At 49.5% G+C, this 19,939-nt stretch overlaps 1 protein-coding gene across 1 annotated transcript in view; it reads left to right on the top strand.

The window, feature by feature from the left end:
- The window catches only part of PDIA5 (protein disulfide isomerase family A member 5), a 98,380-nt gene that overhangs the window by 54,754 nt on the left and 23,687 nt on the right, over window positions 1-19,939 (top strand). The window contains exons 9-11 of the mRNA XM_003132633.5: window positions 783-874; window positions 968-1,039; window positions 7,527-7,663. Coding sequence (XP_003132681.3) covers window positions 783-874; window positions 968-1,039; window positions 7,527-7,663 — 301 coding nt within the window. The remainder of the gene's footprint in view (window positions 1-782; window positions 875-967; window positions 1,040-7,526; window positions 7,664-19,939) is intronic.

The following is a 19,939-nucleotide window of genomic DNA, read 5'->3' as shown; positions in this document are numbered from 1 at the left end:
GATCCTGCCCCAGAGAAAAAAAGTTCCTGCTTCAGGAAAGGAGTTCTAGGGGACTCATTCTGGGTTGTCCTTAGTACTTAGCCTTGTCATAGTACTCAGCTACTAAAGTTCTCCTCTCCCCTTCATCTGTGGACCCCTGCAACCAGAACATGCTCAGATTTCAGAGGTGATGGTCACCAGCAGGAGGCCTGATGGGGCCCGGAAGAAGGACACTTAGGCAGGTAGATGGTCATGAGAACCACACGCTCTCCTTGGACACACACAAAGCTTAGAGGTCTCAGAATGTTGCCTGTGAAGCCGGAGGGCAGCCTGAGCGATCCGGGAAGGTAGCTGAGGATGCCATGGAGTGGCTGACTGGCGATTCCATAACCTGGGAAAAGAGTATGACCTTAGTTGCTAGGGGCAGAGGAAAGGCATAGTATGGACGTGGGAGGCAATGGCCTGACTCTAGGACCCAGTTGAACTTGGTATCAAGGCCACGGTTCCGCAACTCTCAGAGAGCAATGTTTTGCTCCGAGATGGTTCCTTCCCGCAGGGCAGGTGGGAGGGAATGCCCGTGCAGGGGGCACCCTTGGGCCCAATGCCTGCCTCTTCCAGAGTGCTGGCCTCACTCCCGGCTGGCTCGGCTTGCCTTGCTTCCCTGCTGCCCTGGGCTGTGCGTCCGTCTGCAAGGCTTCGTCCCAGTCACCCTATCTGGTGGGACAGCTGGGCAGGCAGCGCGTGGACGAGGTGAGGGTGTCTGCGGCAGGAGGGTGACAGGTCTGCTCTGCCTTCGCGCCTAGGTGCTGGCCGGGATGAACGTCTACTCCTCGGAATTTGAAAACATCAAGGAGGAGTACGGTGTACGTGGCTACCCCACCATCTGCTATTTTGAGTAAGTCCCCCGCACCCCTATGGCTGCTCGCTGCCCTCTACGATGGCGTCTGCCTCCCTGGCTGAGCCCAGGTCGTCTCCCCACCTTTCACAGGAAAGGACGGTTTCTGTTCCAGTATGACAGCTATGGGTCCACAGCTGAGGACATCGTGGAGTGGCTGAAGAAGTAAGTTGGTGTTTGCCTGGGCGGGGGCGGGGTGTCCAGAGGGAGGGGCGTCTGCTGGGCCCCAGGCCGACCCTGGTCACAGGGCTCTGGCTGGGGGTGGGGAGGAGAAGGAGGAAGGAAGGGACCCCTGTGCTTCCCTCACAGTGGGTATCTTCTAGGTAGCAGGGGTGAGGGGGTCTGTGAGTATAGGATGTGGGGGTCAGGAGGATTTTGTGTGATTGGCCGTGATGACTGTATTTCAGGTAGATTTTTTTCCCTTTACTCTTTACCTACGGATAGAAGTATTTCTCACTCAGGATATCAGGTTTGAGGGAGGTTCCACTGCGGGTCTCTTTGAAAATAGAGTTGTCAGCCGAATGCTTATTTCAAACATAACCAGTCGTATTAGGTGTTGTGAAGCTAAGAAGTGTCCAAATACTTCAGATTTGCAGAGTGCTTTGCCGTTCACCAGGCCTCCCCGCAGACTCTGCCTCGTGGCAACCTGTGATCCTGTTTTCTAATGTGATTAGATCCTTAGAACCCAAACCACCTGCAGCTGGAGCCCCCACCATGCTAGGAGAGTGACTTTGGGGCGACCCTCACATGTGTGTTAGGACAGGCAGTCTGTCTCCCGCACCCCTGCTCCATGGCCAGAAGCACTCATGCCCAGAGCACTCAGCTGCCCTGGGCTCTGCCTGTCACCAGTCCGGCACTTGCTTGTCACTGCCCGTGTGTGGTTATTTGTGCACAGTCCTTAGAATAATAGCAGCTGGCATTTTGGGGACTCCACTTTGTGGCTGACCTGCTCTAAGTACTTTATTGTGGATTCTCGAGAATCCCCAGAAGAGGCCTTTAGGGAAGACATTATTTCCCTTATTTCATGAATGAGATAACTGAGCCAAGTGATGAAGCAGTTCGCCCACGCTTCCACAGCTGACGAGCAGCCGGTTCAGGGCTGGCCACAGGCAGCAAACCCCCTAGTTCTGACCGGAGCCCCTGCCGTGCCCCCAGGTGCTGGCCCCATGGATATGTATTGCCATCACTACCACAGGGGCACAGGATTAAAGAATTAGTTCTTCAAAGACATGAAGGTTGAAAATCTATCGTTTCAGAATGAGAATGGGAGATAAATTTTGTACCCTCCCCCAGAAAAGGAAAAATAAAACCCTCAAACCCGCAAGAAAAAAACCGTTCGATTGTAAAGGCTAAAACTCTCAATCTTCTGTCCATGGGTGCCCAGGAGATAAAACACAACACAGGACCATGTTTGCACGGCATCTTTTATTTCTTGGAAGCGTTTTCGCATCTCTGTCTCCATCTGTTAACTCATTTCCAGCCCTGGTCCAGGAAGGCAGCTCCGCATTATCGTGCACTCATTGTCTTAACCTGAACCTTCACACTCCTGTTTTCCTCTTTCATTTGATAATGAGCACGTCCTCTCCTCTCTAGCCAGACATATCTCGCTCTGCTTTGAGAGAAGGTGTCAACAAATGGCAATCTCATTTGTCACCAAAGCATAAAATCTGTCTGCTTCCCGCCCCCTGCTCTAACCTTTTCTGGTTTCAGAATACACTCGTATCTTCTCGGAAGAATAAGGTTTATTATATTTTTTTAGAAAGTGTTCAAATTGCTTGCTAACCCTAGACCTGGCGAGCAGGTCGGTGGAGTTTCTGAGACAGGTTATTATCTCCCCAGTGGAGCCAGCCTCTCCATCCCCCACCCCTCTCCTCCACCAGACTCTGTCCTGCATACCCCCTCCCACTCCAGGGCTGCCTCCAGATCCCTGTCCTGGGCTGGCACCTCCCCACTTCCCACCTCCACCTTCTTTCCTCCACCCTCTGTGGGAAGAAGCCCTTGTTAGCAGCTTTTGATTCACCCTAGGTCTCCAGCTCCAGTCTGAGTTGGTGGGTTACCTCCTCTGGGGAAGGGAAGGCAGCACTTAGGTCCCCCTGGGCTGCACCTCCCGAGCCCCCCAACCACCTGTGGTCTCTGGGTCAGGGGTCTGCACACAGGGGCAGCTCCTCCAAAGGCATGACTGCAGCCCACTCCCCTAGCACAGTGAGGGCAGCGAGGAGACTTGCCAAAGGGCCACTGGTGAGCTGCCTCCTCTCACACCACAGTGAGATCTAGCAGTGTCTCTCTGCCGCCAGCTAGCTCAATTTTTTAAGTCTTCTCTGACTTTCAGTGAGCTCTATTATTACTGAAAAACTTAAGTACATACCAAGGGACAGGCATCTCCCTTCCCCAACTATCCAGGGATGATGTGTTGTAATGTTTTGGCAACTCCCTTTCTAGATTCCCTCTTAACATATAGCCAGCTCTGTGTGTGTCTTTTCCCAGGGCCAGGTGTTTGAAGTCTTTACCAGGTTCCCCCAAATCACGGTGGGTGGGTGGCAGTGATCCCCCCTTTCCTGCTGCCTGTGCTTCTTCCCTGGGCCTCTCTGTTGGCTTCTCACAGCTTATGGAGGCTGCGTGTGAAAGAACAAGGGTGAATCCAGCCTTGCTGGTTCTCCAGATGACTTTTCAAAACTGGGGAAAGGAGAGGTTAGATCCTGCCCTCCAACACGTGGCTCTGGCAAGTGGGCCAGCAGGGTGTCCCTGGTGTCAAAACGCCCCAGGGCACTGGGATAGATGTAATGATCCTGGTGGTTGTGCCCTCTTGTGCTCCTGGCAACTCTGCATTCCTCAGGCCGCTGTCTCTGCAGATTTCATGCTGCTGCGTTGGGCTCGGCAGCTAGAGTGTATAGAAGTGGCGATCCATTTTGACCTGGCTATGCATTTCTGTGCTATTTTTATACTAACCGGAAGCAAACTGAAAACAAACACAAAGTGTTCTTGACTTGTCATGCTTAGAGTTGCATCTTCTCATCTGTGGCACATGCACCTGCCTCAGGCAAGGACCTACTTTGTGTGAACTTCCCAGTCCTGGAGAGCCTGGGAAATCAGAGTCGCAGGGTTGGAAGGGAATGTGAAAGTCAGTGAGCCTGCCCCCAGCAGTTTTTTCATTGTTGTGTTACCTCTAGGACAGATGTAGTCACTCGATCCCTATGAATATACCTAGGAACATGTGGATGGTGTACATTTACAAAATATCTCATATCCATTATCTGTCTAGCTGTACCTTCAAGGCCGATGAAGAAAGGCCTACAAGATACTCTGTCTTGTGGATATTTTAAGTAAAGTCGGCTGCCTAAGCCCCTAGAGCTGGGAAGTGGAGGAAACAGGACTCAAAGCCAGGTCTTCTGATTCCCGGTCTGGCTCTCTTCCTTTCATCTGCTGTAGATAAAAGGTTCTTGCTTCTATTGAGCTGATGTTTCTTTCTCTGGAGCTTCTGCTTGATGTTGGTTCTTCTTTATGGAGCCATAAAATTTCTTTTCCCAATGCAGTCTGAAGTGTTTGGAGACAACTATTGTGTTTCCCACAGCTCCTCTTCTCCAGATTGGACACCTCCAGTTCCTTTAACCGTTCTCTCTCATTCCCTATTGATTTAAAAAGTGTTCATTGGGTATCTGCTTTGTGTTAGGCACAGGAGGTAGAGAGATGAGAGACAGCCCCGGTCTTTAAGGAGAGAGACAAAGCACAATTTCAGAGTTCCCACTGTGGCTCAGCGGGTTAAGAATCTGACTAGAATCCATGAGGATGCAGGTTCGATCCCTGGCCTTGCTCAGTTGGTTAAAGGATCCGGCATCGTCATGAGCATTGGTGTTGATTGAAGATGTGATGTGACTTGGATCCCCGCGTTGCTGTGGCTGTGGTGTAGGCTGGCAGCTGTAGCTCTGATATGACCCTTAGCCTGGGAACCTCCATATGCCGTAGGTGCGGCTCTAAAAAGAAGGGAAAAAAGCACAATTTAGTAGTAGTGCCCTCTTACTGTTCTGCCCAGCTCTGCACGCCCCTCCAGAAAGCAAGCTTCCTATTATCCTGTGGGTGGGAGACGGGCGCCCCCCTGGCTGCTGGAGAGATGGACAGGATCTGAGGGCCTTCCGTTTTCAGCCCCAGGCCAACCCTGCCTTAAGGGCTTCCTCCTGGTCCTCCGGGGCCTTTGCACATGGGGGTGATTCTTGCACACCTTCCCCTTCAGCACCCAGCACCTCAGGTTTCCAAGATACCCTCTAAGAAAGGCAGAAGTTTTTTGCAAGTCAGTTTTCTAGCTTCTAAAATTGCACTGACCTCTTTTTCTCTCTTCGCCATCATCATCTTTCCTGTTCTTTTTTTGCTCCTGCGGGTTCATACTTTTTTTTTTTTTTAAACTCTAGACTGTTATTTTGGTGGAAATGGAGTGTGTCCTCCTCCATGTTTAACTAGAAGTTTCCTGGCACGTTCATATGACTGTCCTGCTGCTAAGCTGTGGCTTCTCCATCCTGTGTGTATACTCTTGCTGGATTTTTAAAACTTAGGTTAATTTTAGGCCAGATTCCATTCACATAATTAAAATAATTTTTTAAAAGATAAAAATTATACACTGAAGTCTTGCTTTTACCTGTTTCCTCCATCCTTTTCTGCCTCCTACCCCCAGAGGTAACAAACTTTAATTACTTTCCTTGTGTAGATATAAGCCAATGTGAATAAGTATTTTTTAATCTTTATTTTATGCAGAAGTTAGCACAATACAGCCTGTTGGGTACAACCCAGCAGTCTATACTTAGACACACCACAGGGCGCTTCCTTGTCCTTCTTGAGCCCGCTTAGCCCTCCCTTGCGTGGATGGACAGTGGTTTACCTAAGCAGTTCACCTACCAACAGACACTGAGTTCTTCTCGTCTTTGCTGAGTCAAATCACCTGCAGTGAATACCTTGGAATGTACATGATTTTGCCTGTGTCCAGGTGTACTGGAAAGATCAATTCCTTGAAGTAGAATTGGTGGTGTTTGCAGGGATAGGTGTTTGAGTCCAGGCATGGGAATCTAGGTTTCCTGGTGTTGATCTGGGCCTGTTGTCTGGCTGGTGACTCGTTCTGAAGCTTGATTTTGCTCCCAGCCCCAACTGACCTTGGACGTGCATGGGCTGAGAATGGTTCACCCTCTCCCTGCCACTTCTCATTGCTTGGGACCAGGGTGGCTGAGGCCACCAGTGGGGCTTCGTCAGCAGCTCCAGAGAGGGCTTCCGAAGGTGATGTCAGATCCAGGCTCTGCCGTGGGGTAGGGGTGGCAGGTTTCATTGTGCTGGCAACCTGGGAGGGCGGTGGATTTCATTGCGTGGGCTGCATCGCTATCATGAATTCTCAACCCTGGCTGTTAGAACTTCACACTTTTTTCTGCTGTAGGCTCTCAAAGGCAGGAAACAATGGTTGTCTTTTGACATTTGTCATCCTAAAAGTTTTTTCCAAAGCAGCAATTAAGGTGCTCTGGCAAAGGTGTTCATGGCAGTAAAGCATCAGGGGGCCTGTGTCACCAGCAGTCTTGTCCTTAACTTCAGAGCAAGAGGGGGCAGCTGCCTCCCCTGTCATAACAGCTGGTGACACTGATGTCAGCGCATTGTTGTCCCAGGTGGAGGCAGGCTCCAGGGAGGCTAGGCACTGGCCTGAGGTTTTGCAGCTCTCAGTAGTGGAGTAGGGATATGCACTGGCTTCCAAGCCCAACCCTCTCTGCTCCAACACTCTGCCTCTGGAGAACTAGATAACTATTTTTTTTTTTGGTCTTTTTAGGGCTGCATCCAGGGCATATGGAGGTTCCCAGAGTCCTAGGGGTTGAATCGGACCTGTAGCCTCTGGCCTACACCACAGCCACAGCAACGCTGGATTCAAGCCGTGTCTGTGACCTACACCACAGCTCATGGCAATGCTGGATCCTTAACCCACTGAGCGAGGCCAGAGATTGAACCCACGTCCTCATGGTTGCTAGTTGGCTTTGTTATTGATGAGCCACAACAGGAATGCCTGAGAACTAGATGACTTTGTTCCTGGTCTCCAGGAAGGGTTTGTGATGTCACCTGGATGCTGTCCCCAACCTTGTTCCCTGGGCCCCCGCTCTTCCTTATCCTTGCTGGTTAGTGAGCTCCCCAAACCCCCCTCCGTCGCCCCTTTCTGGGCCAGATTTGGTTTTTCTCAGACACCTGCTCTCTCTTTCCTCCTCACCTACCACCTCTCCCCTCTTGTCCCCTTTCCCTGCTCCCACCCCTCCCCCCACCCCACCCTCCCCACCCAGCCCTGTGGGGGAGCTAACTCAGCACAGCAGTTAGCTTTGCCAAAGGTCACTCTTTGCTGTTTCTTCTTGCCTGTTGATTGAAAGTTTGAAAGCACTTGAGACACTAAGGAACCCCCAGGTTCCTGGAAGGAGGTGAGGTTTCTCCATCTGCTTAGGAGCTGAAAGCCACTGTTTGCCATGGGATATCAGCTGAGCACCTCTGGGCTCTAGGGGGACGGAGGAGGTGAGCAGGGCCGACCCTCCCCCTCTGCTCCTCCATGGGGGGGTCTTGGTGAGCCCCTGAAGCAGGCGTGCAAGCCAGTGGGGGTGAGGGCTGCGCAGGCCCTGGGCCTTGCTCTGAGCTCTGCCTGTTTTTGGTCTTCCAGTCCACAGCCGCCACAGCCCCAGGTCCCCGAGACTCCCTGGGCAGATGAGGGCGGCTCCGTTTATCACCTGACCGATGAAGACTTTGACCAGTTTGTGAAGGAACACTCCTCTGTGCTCGTCATGTTCCACGCCCCATGTGAGTGGGACCTTGCTCCCTGCCCTGCCACAACCTCCCCTTCCGCGGCACAGGGCGGGCACCACTCTGGGATAGAGTCCCAGGCACTGCTTAGCGCCGCCTCCTCTGTGCCTGGTGCAGCCCCGCCCTCATGGTGCCACTGCCCCGCATCACCATGGGAACAACACAAAAGTCCTGGTCAGGCCCCATGTGTCCCCAACCTCAGCCTGGAGGACCAATTCTCGTCCTCCAAGTCAACATGAGTCGGGAAATGTAAATAGATTTCCCAGAATTGGAGGAATTGGGACTGGAAAGGCCCTTAGATACTACCTAGAACAGCAGCAATCACTCCTCAACTTACAGATGGGGAAGCTGAGGCCCTGAGAGGGCCTGTGTCATGCCCAGCAGCTGAGAAGGCACAGTGAGGCTGGTGCTGGAACCTCAGACCCCACAGCATGTAGCATGCCTTCATTCTGCTTAACCTGGTGTCTCCCACAGCCTAAAGTGGCTGTGGTGGGTCAAGGAAGGCAAATATGTGAGTGCTGTAAAGCGTGTTTGCAGTATTGGCTGGAAGCCCTGTAGCTCAGGATCTTTTATAGGCTAGCACCCTCCCCATTCCCATGGAGAATGGAAAATTGATTGCAATTTGTTTCAAAGAGGGAGAAGGCTGCTTCTGGAAAGGTGAGCAAAGCAATGACAGCCCCAGGGCAAAGAGTTCCTGGGAGCAGTTCCTGGGAAAGGCAGGCCCATCCCAGTGGGTGAAGAAGGCAGGTCCCCAGCACCTTGGGACAGGATGTATGTAGGTGGGGTGCTTTTCTCCTATAGCTTCTCGCTAGCTCTTTGGCCCAGTGATGGTGGATGAGAGATTGTAGAAGAGGAAAAAAGCAAGAAATAATTATATGGATCGGTGTCATTGTCACCCAGTCCATAGAGGCATCTTCAGTGATGAGAATATTTTATTCATTGTCTGAGTCATAAAGGTCCTTATATTGTCTGTTACATATTACTTTATGGGGACAAAGTGACTGCTCACGAGGTCATCTCTTTTTATTTTACCCACAGTGCTGCAAAGCAAATATGATTAGCCCCATTTTTCAGACCAGGAGCCTGTCACACAGAGAAATGGCTCTGCTCTGTGGGTCCTGTACGGCTGACCCCTGGCCTGCCCGCCCTTGCCCTCCCCTGCAGTATCACAGGGGTTTGGTTATAAGTTAGGAACTGTCCATAAACAGATCCCTACTGGGGATTTCCCCAAGTCCTTCTTTCTTTTAAGTTCCAAATTTTTAAGAGAATCCAAAGGAAAAGTATTCCCTGTGGCTTTTCTCCTTCTGAATTTCTAGGAAAGTGACCCAAAAAACTAAGTTTTGAGCGCTACCTTATTAAGGGCAATGACAGAGAGGGCCCTAGGAGCACGTTGGCCCCAGCCCTGCGAGGGCCTGTCAGTGAGGGCGTCCATCCCTGGGCTTGGTGACTGCCTGCTGAGATGAGCTCTCCCGGCCAGCCTCAGGGTTGCTGACGGAAGCAAGTCTTGCAGCAGTCGGGCTGCATCTAGAGCTGAAATCACCCTGCCTGTGTTGCTGCCCCAGCAGTAGAGGCAGATCCTGCTGACTGTTTTCAGTCCCCCCCACTTCCCTCCCACCCCCTGGGACTTGACTTTACCTCCATGTGTTGGTGCTTCTGGGCTGCATCGAGAGCGCCCACCAGCTCCTGGAGGAGCACAGAGTGGTGTGAGCAGTGCTTGTAGTTTAGGCATCCCAGCAGGAAGAGTATGTATCCCCTTTGATGAACCCTAACAACATGAACCTAGTCGACTGGAATTGTGTAATAATTGTTTGTTAAGCTTTTCTTTATAGAACACTAGTGGCAAACTGGACTTTTTTTTGTCTGTGTACCTTCCTGTGGTCTTAGATTGTGAGCCATCCGTTGTAGGAGCTGACATTTGCAGGGTCTGGGCCCTGGAGCCTGGCTCTAGAGTTCTTCCCTGCCCCCTCCTCACTCCTGGACCGGAACCATCTCGCTCTCCTCGTTCCCCCATCCCTGATCCAAGTCACCTGTGGGCAGAGAGTAAGGGCTTAGAGAATGAGAAAATGAACAAATGAAGTTGTTGAGAGCTTAATTAGAGAATGAGAGCTAGAAACCAGATGGCAGCTTTTGTTTTCTCCATTAGTCCTTGTTAATGAGTATTATGAATGCCACCCCAATGCAGACAGGGAATTTGATCTCAGACTTAGCAAATGGAAATGTTTGAGGCTTCTATTGGTGGGTGGTTGCCTATTAGGGACTCTACATTCTCTGAAGAGGTGTCTGCCAGCCCCGTGCTTGTGTGTGTGTGTGTGTGTGTGTGTGTGGATTTATACTGCTGCACTGGCAGAGCGAGAGGGATCAGGGCAAAAGCCCGAGGTGCAGCTCCCTGAGAAACTGCCTGTTAAAGTTTCCATCTGATGGTTGTGGCTTTGTATTAAATAATCTCTCTACACAGTCCTCCTTAGTTAGGAGTATGGGCTTTAGAATGCATATGGTTCAAAGAGGACTGGGAGCCTGGGAGGGGTGAACTGACAGCAGAGCCCTCTTAGCTGCCCAGCTGGGCATCTCATGCTGGAGGGCTCCCAAGAACCCACACTGATCGGGAAAGCACTTTTGCGGTGCTTGAGGGACCCAGAGAAAAGGCCAGAGACTGCCAGTGCTGCCTCAGGTTTCCCAAATGAATAAAAAGTGAAATCTGGAAATCACAGTATTATAGTTGCCAATCCCAGACTGGCAAGGGTCTGTTAAGAAACAGACCGTTTTAGAAGTTCCCATTGTGGCTCAGCAGGTTAAGAACCCAGCATAGTCTCCATGAAGATGTGGGTTTGATCCCTGGCCTCTCTCAGTGGGTTAAGGATCCAGTGTTGCCATGAGCTATGCTGTAGGTCAAGGATGCGGCTCAGATCCGGTGTTGCTGAGGGTAGGCCGGCAGCTGTAGCTCTGATTTGACCCCTAGCTCAGGAACTTCCATATGCCACAGATATGACTAAAAAAAGAAAAAAAAAATTCAATTAAAAAAAAGACCAGACCATTTTTCTGGGAGTTTGGAGATAGTAGATGCAAACTATTACACTGAGAATGGATAAGCAATGAGGTCCTACTCTACAGCACAGAGAACTATATCCAGTCTCTTGGGATAGACCATGATGGAAGATAATGTAAGAAAGGGAATGTGTAAATATGTGTGACTGGGTCACTTTGCTGTACAGCAGGAATTGGCACAACAGTGTAAACTATAATTTAAAGAGGAAGGAAGAAAGAAACAAACATTTTGGAGACTTAGGAAAACGAGCTGGGATCTATCAATGCAGAAGACCATAGATTCTGCTAAGGATTGCTGGATGTACACGCTTTGTTTCTCGGGATAGGATTGCTAGGTTGATGGATTAGTGTCTTTCTTTTATTAAAAGTGACTTGCTGGAGTTCCTGTCGTGGCGCAGTGGTTAACGAATCCGACTAGGAACCATGAGGTTGCAGGTTCAATCCCTGGCCTTGCTCAGTGGGTTAAGGATCTGGCATTGCCGTGAGCTGTGGTGTAGGTCGCAGACGCGGCTTGGATCCCGAGTTGCTGTGGCTGTGGCTGTGGTGTAGGCTGGCGGCTACAGCTCCGATTAGACCCCTAGCCTGGGAACCTCCATATGCGGTGGGAGTGGCCCTAGAAAAGGCAGAAAGACCAAAAAAAAAAAAAAAAAAAAAAAAAAAGTGCTTGCTGATTTCCTGAGTGTGATGGGGAGAACTGGATGGGGTGGGGCCACCCTGAGGGGAACCCTTGGTGCTCATAGCTATGAGTCTGGCCTGGTCCTTCCAGAGGCTGGTACTTGTTTTTAATCAGCAGTTTTGTTGAAACCATAAAAAGCACGGCATGCTTTCAAATCTGCAAGGGTTCGAATTGGAAAAAGGAAGCTAGTTAAAATATTGAATAATTGCATTACGATTGTAAAACATCCCCACAGACTGAAATAGTGGGGCTCAAATTAAAAAGCTGAATTTATCTTTATGACTTTTGGCTAATTAAAAAGGAGTGCATGTGTGTTTTATACAGGGATAATATAGGAAAATATAGAGAAGAAAACGAACCTTATTCCTGACACAGACTCCTGGAAAGAGCCATGGTCTCTCTTTGCAGTGTTGCTTCTGTACAGAGGAAGTGCTCAGTGTTAGTGTTAGTTTCTTTCCGAGTCCCCCTGCCCTGGAACCGTCCTGGGTGCCTGTCGAGCAGCACTCCTGGGTTCTTGGCAGGAAAGGCCCCCCGGGCCATTGGTTGGTGCATATTATCAAGCACCTCCTTTGGCCCCTGTTCTTTGTACTCATTCCCAGCTTTCCTGCTACTTAATTCTCACCTCCGCCTCTTCCCTCCTTTCCCTCCCAGCTGGAGCCCCTTAGAAATCCCACAGAGATTCTTCTGCAACCTGTCTTACCCGTGTCTAAGTTATTGAAAATCAGCTCAGCCCAGCATGGTTCAAGGCTCCCCACATATGCGAGCACCAGACCAGGCCCCAGTCAGGTCGCTAGGGGATTTGCAAGCAGCACACCCCCAGACCCTGCTGTCCAGGATCCCAGGCCTCCTGGGAGGATGGTGTGGTGCCAGTAGTGGGCTCCAAGAGGGGCACGTGCACCCCCATGGTGTGAGGTCAGAGCATGGGCCACTTCACCATCCACCTGGTGCTCGATGCAGGGCCTGGCATGGGTGGGAAAGGCCGCAGCTTCAGGCCCGGCCCCCTGATCCCACAGAGCACAAGGTGGTGTCCAAGGAGGGTGAGGCCAGAGGACACTGGCAGCCTCTGCTCTCTGGTGCCTTTTGTTTCTCTCTGCAGCATTCGGAATGAGAAAAGTCAGTGTACATTGTCACTTGTCATCTCTTGTCACTGTCTATATCGCTGCAGTGACATCTACCTGCTGGCCCTCTCCATGCCCCTGCAGCTCTGTGTTGGGCCAGGAAAGGACATGATGCAGTAATGATGCTCCTGAGTGTCACTTGCACAGGGACGTAAAAGGGACAAAATGAGGCTCCCAGGATAGGTGGCCTAAGGAGCAGCCTCCCTCCCCCATTCGGGGCCTGAGTAGAAGCTGCTGGGGAACCAGAGCCCCGCCTGCCGCCCTTTCCCAGGGCCTTGATGGTCAGGCACCTCTCCTGGGCAACGGGCCACCCGGGATGAGGTGTTCTCTTTGCCACAGCTCACCAGCAGCGGGCGTGTGCTGGAGGCCACACAGCTCGGCCTGCCCTCCAGGAGCTGGGCTGCCTCTCTGGATTCTGCAGCAGGTCCCTGTCAGACCCTTGTGCTTCTTACTTCATCTCTTGTCTTATTCCCAAGTCATTTGTGGTCCCTGTAGAAAATCTGGAAGGTACAGAGAGATACAAATGATTAAGGAAAAAAATGACCCATAACCCCATTATTCAGAGGCAACCGCTTTCCACAGTTTGGCCTCATTCTTTCTACTTACTTTTCCCTTTTGTTTTTAACTTTTAATTTCTAAATTAACATAGAGTTAAATTAACTTTTTTCCCTAACACCTGTGTGGATTTGTGTAACCGTTTTACCATGAAAACTGCTTCATGCTATCACTTTTATTTTTTAATTGCACAGATAATTTAAGAAAAATATTAACAGCATTCTTATTATTGGTGGTTCATGGCTCAAGGGATACATAAGGACATAGTGTAAACAGTGAAAGTCCCCTCCCTACCCCGTCTCCCTTTCCCAGCTGCTGACAGTTGGTTAGCTTTCTCCTCCTTCTGTGCTTTTACCTGAACAACAGCGTTTGGGGGTTTTGTCTTTTACATAAATAGAATCATTTCCTATCCCTTTTCCATGATTTGCATTTTTTTTCCACTTACCAGTAAGTAGATCTTTTGGTAAAGAAGTTTTTGTATAAATATAGATGTTAGCAGATAAATCTACTTCACTCTTTTAAACTAACAAATAGTATTTTATAATTTACCTATACCATGGATTTGATTTATTTTTTTATTACTCAATGAATTTATTACATTTATAGTTGTACATTGATCATCCCAATCCAGTCTTACTGGATTTCCATCCCACACCCCCAGCACATCCCTCCATCCCCCCCAAACTATCTCCTTTGGCAACCATAAGTTTTTTCAAAGTCTGTGAGTCAGTATCTGTTCTGCAAAGAAGTTCTTTGTGTTTATTTTCAGATTCCATATGTCAGTGATAGCATTTGATGTTGGTGTCTCATTGTCTGACAGACTTCACTTAGCATGATAATTTCTAAGTCCATCCATGTTGCTAAAAATGCCATTATTTCGTTCCTTTTGATGGCTGAGTAATATTCCATTGTGTATATGTACCACATCTTCTTTATCCATTCCTCTGTCCATGGACATTTAGATCGTTTGATGTCTTGGCTATTGCAAATAGTGCCGCAGTGAACATTGGAGTACATGTGTCTTTTCAAGTCATGATTTTCTCTGGATAGATGCCCAGGAGTGGGATTATACCATGGATTTTAAACCATCCTCCTGTTACAGACTTCTCTCTCCAGTCTTTGATCCAACAGTGCAGTGAACATTTGTAAATATATGTATTGGGAAATATGTCTAAATGCTAATAACTGACTCCTGGGGGGAAGCTGCTGGGCCTGGGGTCAGTGTGCTTGTACCTTGATGGATGCTGTCCACTTCCCTCCAGAAAGGTCACGACACCCCTGTAGTGCATGGCAGAGCCTGCATCCTCTCCAGCCATGGATGCTGTCAACCATTTCTATTCCTGTTAATCAAGGCAAAGGGGCAACTTGTCTGCAGCTCCCTGGCCTCCAGGGAAGTGAGCACCCCTTCGTGTGGTAATCAGCCTTCCATATTTCTCCTGTGAACCAAATGTTCACACCCTTTGCCCATTTTCCTACCGGGTTGTCTTTTTCTATTTGACCTAGAGCTCCATACTCGTGGATATTAATCGTCATCTATTTTCTGGGTTCCAGGTGTTCTCTGTTACTTGCTTTAACTTTCTCTGTGCTGCCTTTCATTGTACAAAAGCATTACATTTCTGTGGTCAGATAATAGCTGGAATGTTTCTTGAGTACTTACTGTGGATCAGACATTGTTCTAAGCACTTTCCATATGTTTACTCATTTAATCTTCACAGCAAATCCTGTGAGGTAGATATGATGATCCCCATTTTACAGGTTAGGAAAGGGAGGTCCCAAGAGGTCAAGAAACATGTCAAAGGTCGCATAGCTAAAAAAGCAGAGCCAGGATTAAAACCCAGGTCCCAGAGGCCACAGCCTCACCACTGAGCCCTCTGCAAGCCTGCTTTTCCCATCCTAACCTCTAGGATGCTTGGGAAGTCTACCCTTAGGATGTAAAGATAGTGTCCTGTACTGTATGGTAATATTTTTGTTTTTCTTATTTCTGGTTTTTTCTTGTGTGTGTGTGTGGGGGGGGGGGTTGTTTTTTTTTGGTTTTTTTTGGTCTTTTTAGGGAGGTTCCCAGGCTAGGAGTCGAATAGGAGCTGCAGCTGCTGGCCTACACCACAGCTGTAGCAACATGGGCTCTGAGCCGCATCTGTGACCCACACCACAGCTCACTGTAATGCAGGATCCTTAACCCACTGAGCAAGGCTGGGGATCGAACTCATGTCCTCATGCATAGTAGTTGGGTTCGTTACCTCTGAGCCACAATGGAAACTCCTCATTTTTTAATTTATCTGGATTTTACATTTGTTTGTTGAACCAGGTGGGAGGAAGGGGTTTCATTTTATTCATTGAGTTCTTATTTCTGTGCTTTTTTCTTTACATTTTTCTAAACGTCATCTTGTAAGTATTTTTCTTACGTTATTAAAGATGCTTATTTTTATATGCTTTTTGTGGTCACACAATATTCCATTATATAATGGCACCATAAATTATCTAAGCAGCACCATAAGGTTGAAGGTTCGAATAGTTTACTGTATTTCCCCCTTATAAATCATGCTGTAGAGAGCATTTTCATGCATAAATATTTGTCCACATGTCAGATTATTTACTTAGAATAGAAGCCTGGAAGAAAAATCTTTAAAGCTTGTTATCTACATTTTACACCAATGTAACAGAAGGGGGAAAAAAATCCCAGATTTCTCTCTGCAAAAGAAGAGGGCTATGTGATAGATGGAGGCTTTCATCAGTGCGTGTCTGCCATAGGGTGTCTGTGAGAGTTTGTCAGCTTTGGTGTGTATACAGCTCGAGGCCTCAGAAGAGCCCAGAGGTCTCTGGGGGGCCGTCACAGTGTGAAAGCATCATCTGCTAGCATCTTTAGGAGCCCACCACCCTGGCGTGCCACAAGCCAAGATCCAGGCAAGGCAGCGGGAAGAGTCCGGGTACTTGGGAGCTTTCCAGAGTAATCTGGTCCCGGAAAATTCTGGTTCCAGGAGCCAGGAAAGTCTCCAGAGCTGGCCTGTAATAAAATTATAGGTGTAACTGAAGTTAATGGAATCCAGAGGAATCTGGAGGCTTGGGGTTGACAGGAGGCCAAGCAAAGAGTGTGGTCCAGGAGCTGACGGGCAGCCTCTGTGCCAGGTCATGAAAATCAGTGTCAGTGCATTTACACAGCTGATAAAAACCCAACAAGGAAGTTTGGCAATAAACTTAATGGCCCATCAAATCACAATCAGGACAGTAAAACCAGTGAGCTGGAGTCTTGCTTCTGCTTCCAACCGTCCTCCTCTGGCTCTTCCGCAGCCCACATGGCCAGCACAGCCTGAATGCCAGGCCAGGAGGCTAGGGTCAAGGGACAGTCCCAGGCCAGGCCAGGGCCAGTGAGGAAGATATTCGCTCTGCCAGACCTCTCTCCTCCTTCGGGCCTGACTGGTCACCTCATCATAAACTAGTTACAGAAGTTTCTTGCCTGGCCTTAGCATCTCCTTCAGGGAGCAGAGGGAATTGGCGCTGATAGTTAAAACTTAACGACATCAGGAGAACCCTCAGGAATGTGTGGGAAACTTCAGAACAACATTGAGAGATGTTGGAGATTGCTGAAGATGTTTTCCAGACCTACTAAGGAGCAGGGGAGGTGTGTAAGTGGTGGTGGGGAAGGGAGGTGGTGTGTGCTGCTAATTTTACTAAGTAGAGGTGTTTAGTCAAACTGGCAACCATTTGGCTGGACATTTGTCCCCAAGGAATTTGGTTCACCTCAAGCTTGAGTAGACCTCAGTGGTGCAGCCTTGAGAGTCATTCACTGGCAAAGTGCATGGGGTGCCATCCTCGGTACCAGAGCTGTGCTGGTAATTGAGATCAACCGCTAAGCCATACGGAACTCCATCCCAGTTGGGGGATTGGGAGGTTCAAGTAAGGTTATTCTAGCTATTTGGAGTACAGGTGGGAAACAGGCTATTGGAAGTGAGTGTGATGGGTTGAGGCTCCTTTGGGTTAAGTGTCAGGGAATTTCTCTGTAGAAGTGAAATTTGATCTGGAGCCTGCGTGATGTGAAGTGGTCTGCCGTGCAGAGACCTGGGGGAGGTCATGTTCCAGGCAATAGCATTTTGTGAGCCCTGTGGGTAGAAATGAACTTGGTGCAATAGGAGAGCAGGAAGAGGCCACAGGCTGCAGCATAGAGACAGAAAGGAGGTGCCCTGAGCTGAGGTTGACAGGTAGGAAGGTCCGATGCTGTGGGGCTTGTGGCTGTGGGAGGGAGTTTGGGTTTTGAGCCTCTGTGATGGGAGCCATCAGAAAGTTTTGACCAAGGGAACTTAATCTGATTTATGATATAGAAAGATGCCCTGGCCACCCCTCAATATCAGAAGATAGCAATATAACAATCACAAGGCACTCTAAAATGAAATGCCATAGAAATATATGAAGAAGACATCTTCTGTGAGTATACGAGAAATAGGTAGTTTGGTGGGCTCCAGTGAACTGGAGGCTCAAAGCAGGGGCCGCTGCCCAGGTGGACATTCCGTGTGGAGAGGCCTTGTCCATCAGGGCAGGGGCTGTGATGAAGTGAGCTGGGTGCTGGAGGACAGAAGGTCCACCTTCTAATCCCATCTCATTTAATGGTGGCCTTGGGACCCCTGATTTATCACTTTATCTCCCAGAGCCATCATTTCAGATGATCTCCGTCCTGTGTCTCATGGGGCTGCTCAGGCAGGCCAGTGCGGAGAGTGAGCACTTTTATTACTCCCTGGGAGACCTGGGAGCTGGGGCTGCAAGTTCAGGAGGGAACCAGGAGTGCAAGCTAAGGAATCTGGCGCCTCCTGTCATTTCCTGCAGCTGCCCCTTCTGTGTCGTGGGCAGGCATCACAGGTCGATCACAGCTCTTCTTCCCGGTGAGGCAATTCTCTGTCTGAGTCTATCTCCAGCCCACCACTGATAGAGCTTTGGCAGGCAACAGGGAGTCTCTTTGCTTCCCCAGCAAGCAGTGGCATCAAAGGGCCGAATCTGACGAAAGTACGAGGGTGAACTCTCATCTTCTGAGGTCATGCCACATTGCCTGGGACATTCTGGGAAGAAGTAGTGGTTTTCTACAGGCAGCTTTGACTTTGCCTTCTCTCCCCACCGTCCCACCACCCACCTTGACCACGGGCCCTCACGGCCCTGGCCTGACAGCACCATTCCTATCCTGAGGGAGGAGAGGGTGATCAGGGGAGCAGCCCCTTCCTGCCTCTCCTGCCCGCTCTGGAGGTCACTTGGAGCCTTGAGCCCATGTCTCCTGAGGCCTGCGCAGGTGTCCTCCCCTGTGCTCTGCTGGGCTGAGTGGCTCTGACTCAGACCAGTTACTTCCGCCTGTCCAGGGCAGACTGAACTCTTGGGTGGCAGACTCATCAGCAGCAGGAGATCCTCTGAGCTTCCTTTCCTTGGTGTCTCTTCATGCAGGGAGAGCCCCCCACCCAGCGCCGGTCAGCCTGGGGGAGGTAGGGGGCAGGGGGAATGGATGGTCACCTCGAGTCAGATGCAGGGAGCTGTTTTCAGACTGGAAGCAGGCCTGGGGGTTCCTAAGAATTATACAGTCTTCTGTCTGTTTGTTTTTTTGTCTTTTTAGGGCCACACCAGCAGCATATGGAGGTTCCCAGGCTAGGGGTTGAATCGGAGCTACAACCACTGGCCTACACCACAGCCACAGTAACGTAGGATCCAAGCTGCATCTGCAACCTACACCACAGCTCATAGCAACACCGGATCCTTAACCCACTGAGTAAGGCCAGGGATCGAACCTGCATCCTCATGGATACTAGTCAGATTCATTTCCACTGAGCAATGACAGGAACTCCTAGAGTCTTCTGTCTTTAAGCCCTGAAAAGTGATTTATTCCTTTTATTTTAGTGAGAATGAAAAACAAAGTTAGTATGTTTCATGGTAAGTCAGTAGAATCTCCCCTAGAATATCTGATTTATCCTGACGTGGATTCGTGTGGAAGGATATCTGAGCGTACACACCTGTGAGGACAACTCCTTGTTCTTCTATCCCCTCCCTCTGCAGGAAAGTGACTGCCTTGGCCTCAGTCAGGGGTCTGTGAGCTAGGCAGGGGATAGGATCCCTCTGAAGTTATTCATAACTGTAGAGTAGATATGCATTAGTATGGGAGAAGCTTTCATAAAATTCTCAAGAATGGGAGTTCCTGCTGTGGTTCAGTGGGTTAAGAACCCAACATAATGTCCGTGAGGATGTAATCCCTGGCCTTACTTGGTGGGTTAAGGATCCAGCATTGTCACAAGCTGTGGCATAGGCTGCAGCTGTGGCTTGGATCCGATTTGTTCTGGCTGTGGTATAGGTCAACAGCTGTAGCTCTGAATCAACCCCTAGCCCGGGAACTTTCATATGCCACGGGTGTGGCCATAAAAAGAAAAATTATTCTCAAGAATGTCGGTGACCCCAAAAGGCCCAGAGTGCCCCCTGAGCTGAGGAGAATACTCTCCCTTTTGCTGTTGTGAGCAGCTACTGCCTGCAGGGATAGGCCCGCTGGGAGTCCCAAGCTGACTCTGGGCTGCGTGCTTTCCATCTGGGGCACAGCTCTGTGAAATAAATAGCACTATGTGCTCTAAATGCTCCAAGTACATCCTGTTACATGGGATTTTGTGGTCGTTCTTAAGAGTCTGCACAGAATCTGTGGATAAGGCTGTTTCTGTGAGGAAATCACATTTTCAGTTACAAACAAAAAATTTACCAAAACAAAACAAAAACCCTTTTGTAACTCAGTTTGGAAAGTGCAAATGAGTTGTGATAGTGCTAAATGTTCATTTCTGGAAAAGAGTATTCTTTTGTTTCAATATCTTGATGACCTTGATGCCCATACAGTTCATGAGGGTTCCAGGTGGGTTCTAGTCCAACCACAAGCCCATAGAT

The sequence above is a fragment of the Sus scrofa genome, chromosome 13 (genome assembly GCF_000003025.6).
Source record: "Sus scrofa isolate TJ Tabasco breed Duroc chromosome 13, Sscrofa11.1, whole genome shotgun sequence".
Classification (NCBI taxonomy): domain Eukaryota; kingdom Metazoa; phylum Chordata; class Mammalia; order Artiodactyla; family Suidae; genus Sus; species Sus scrofa.
This window is presented reverse-complemented; position numbering and strand designations above follow the sequence as displayed.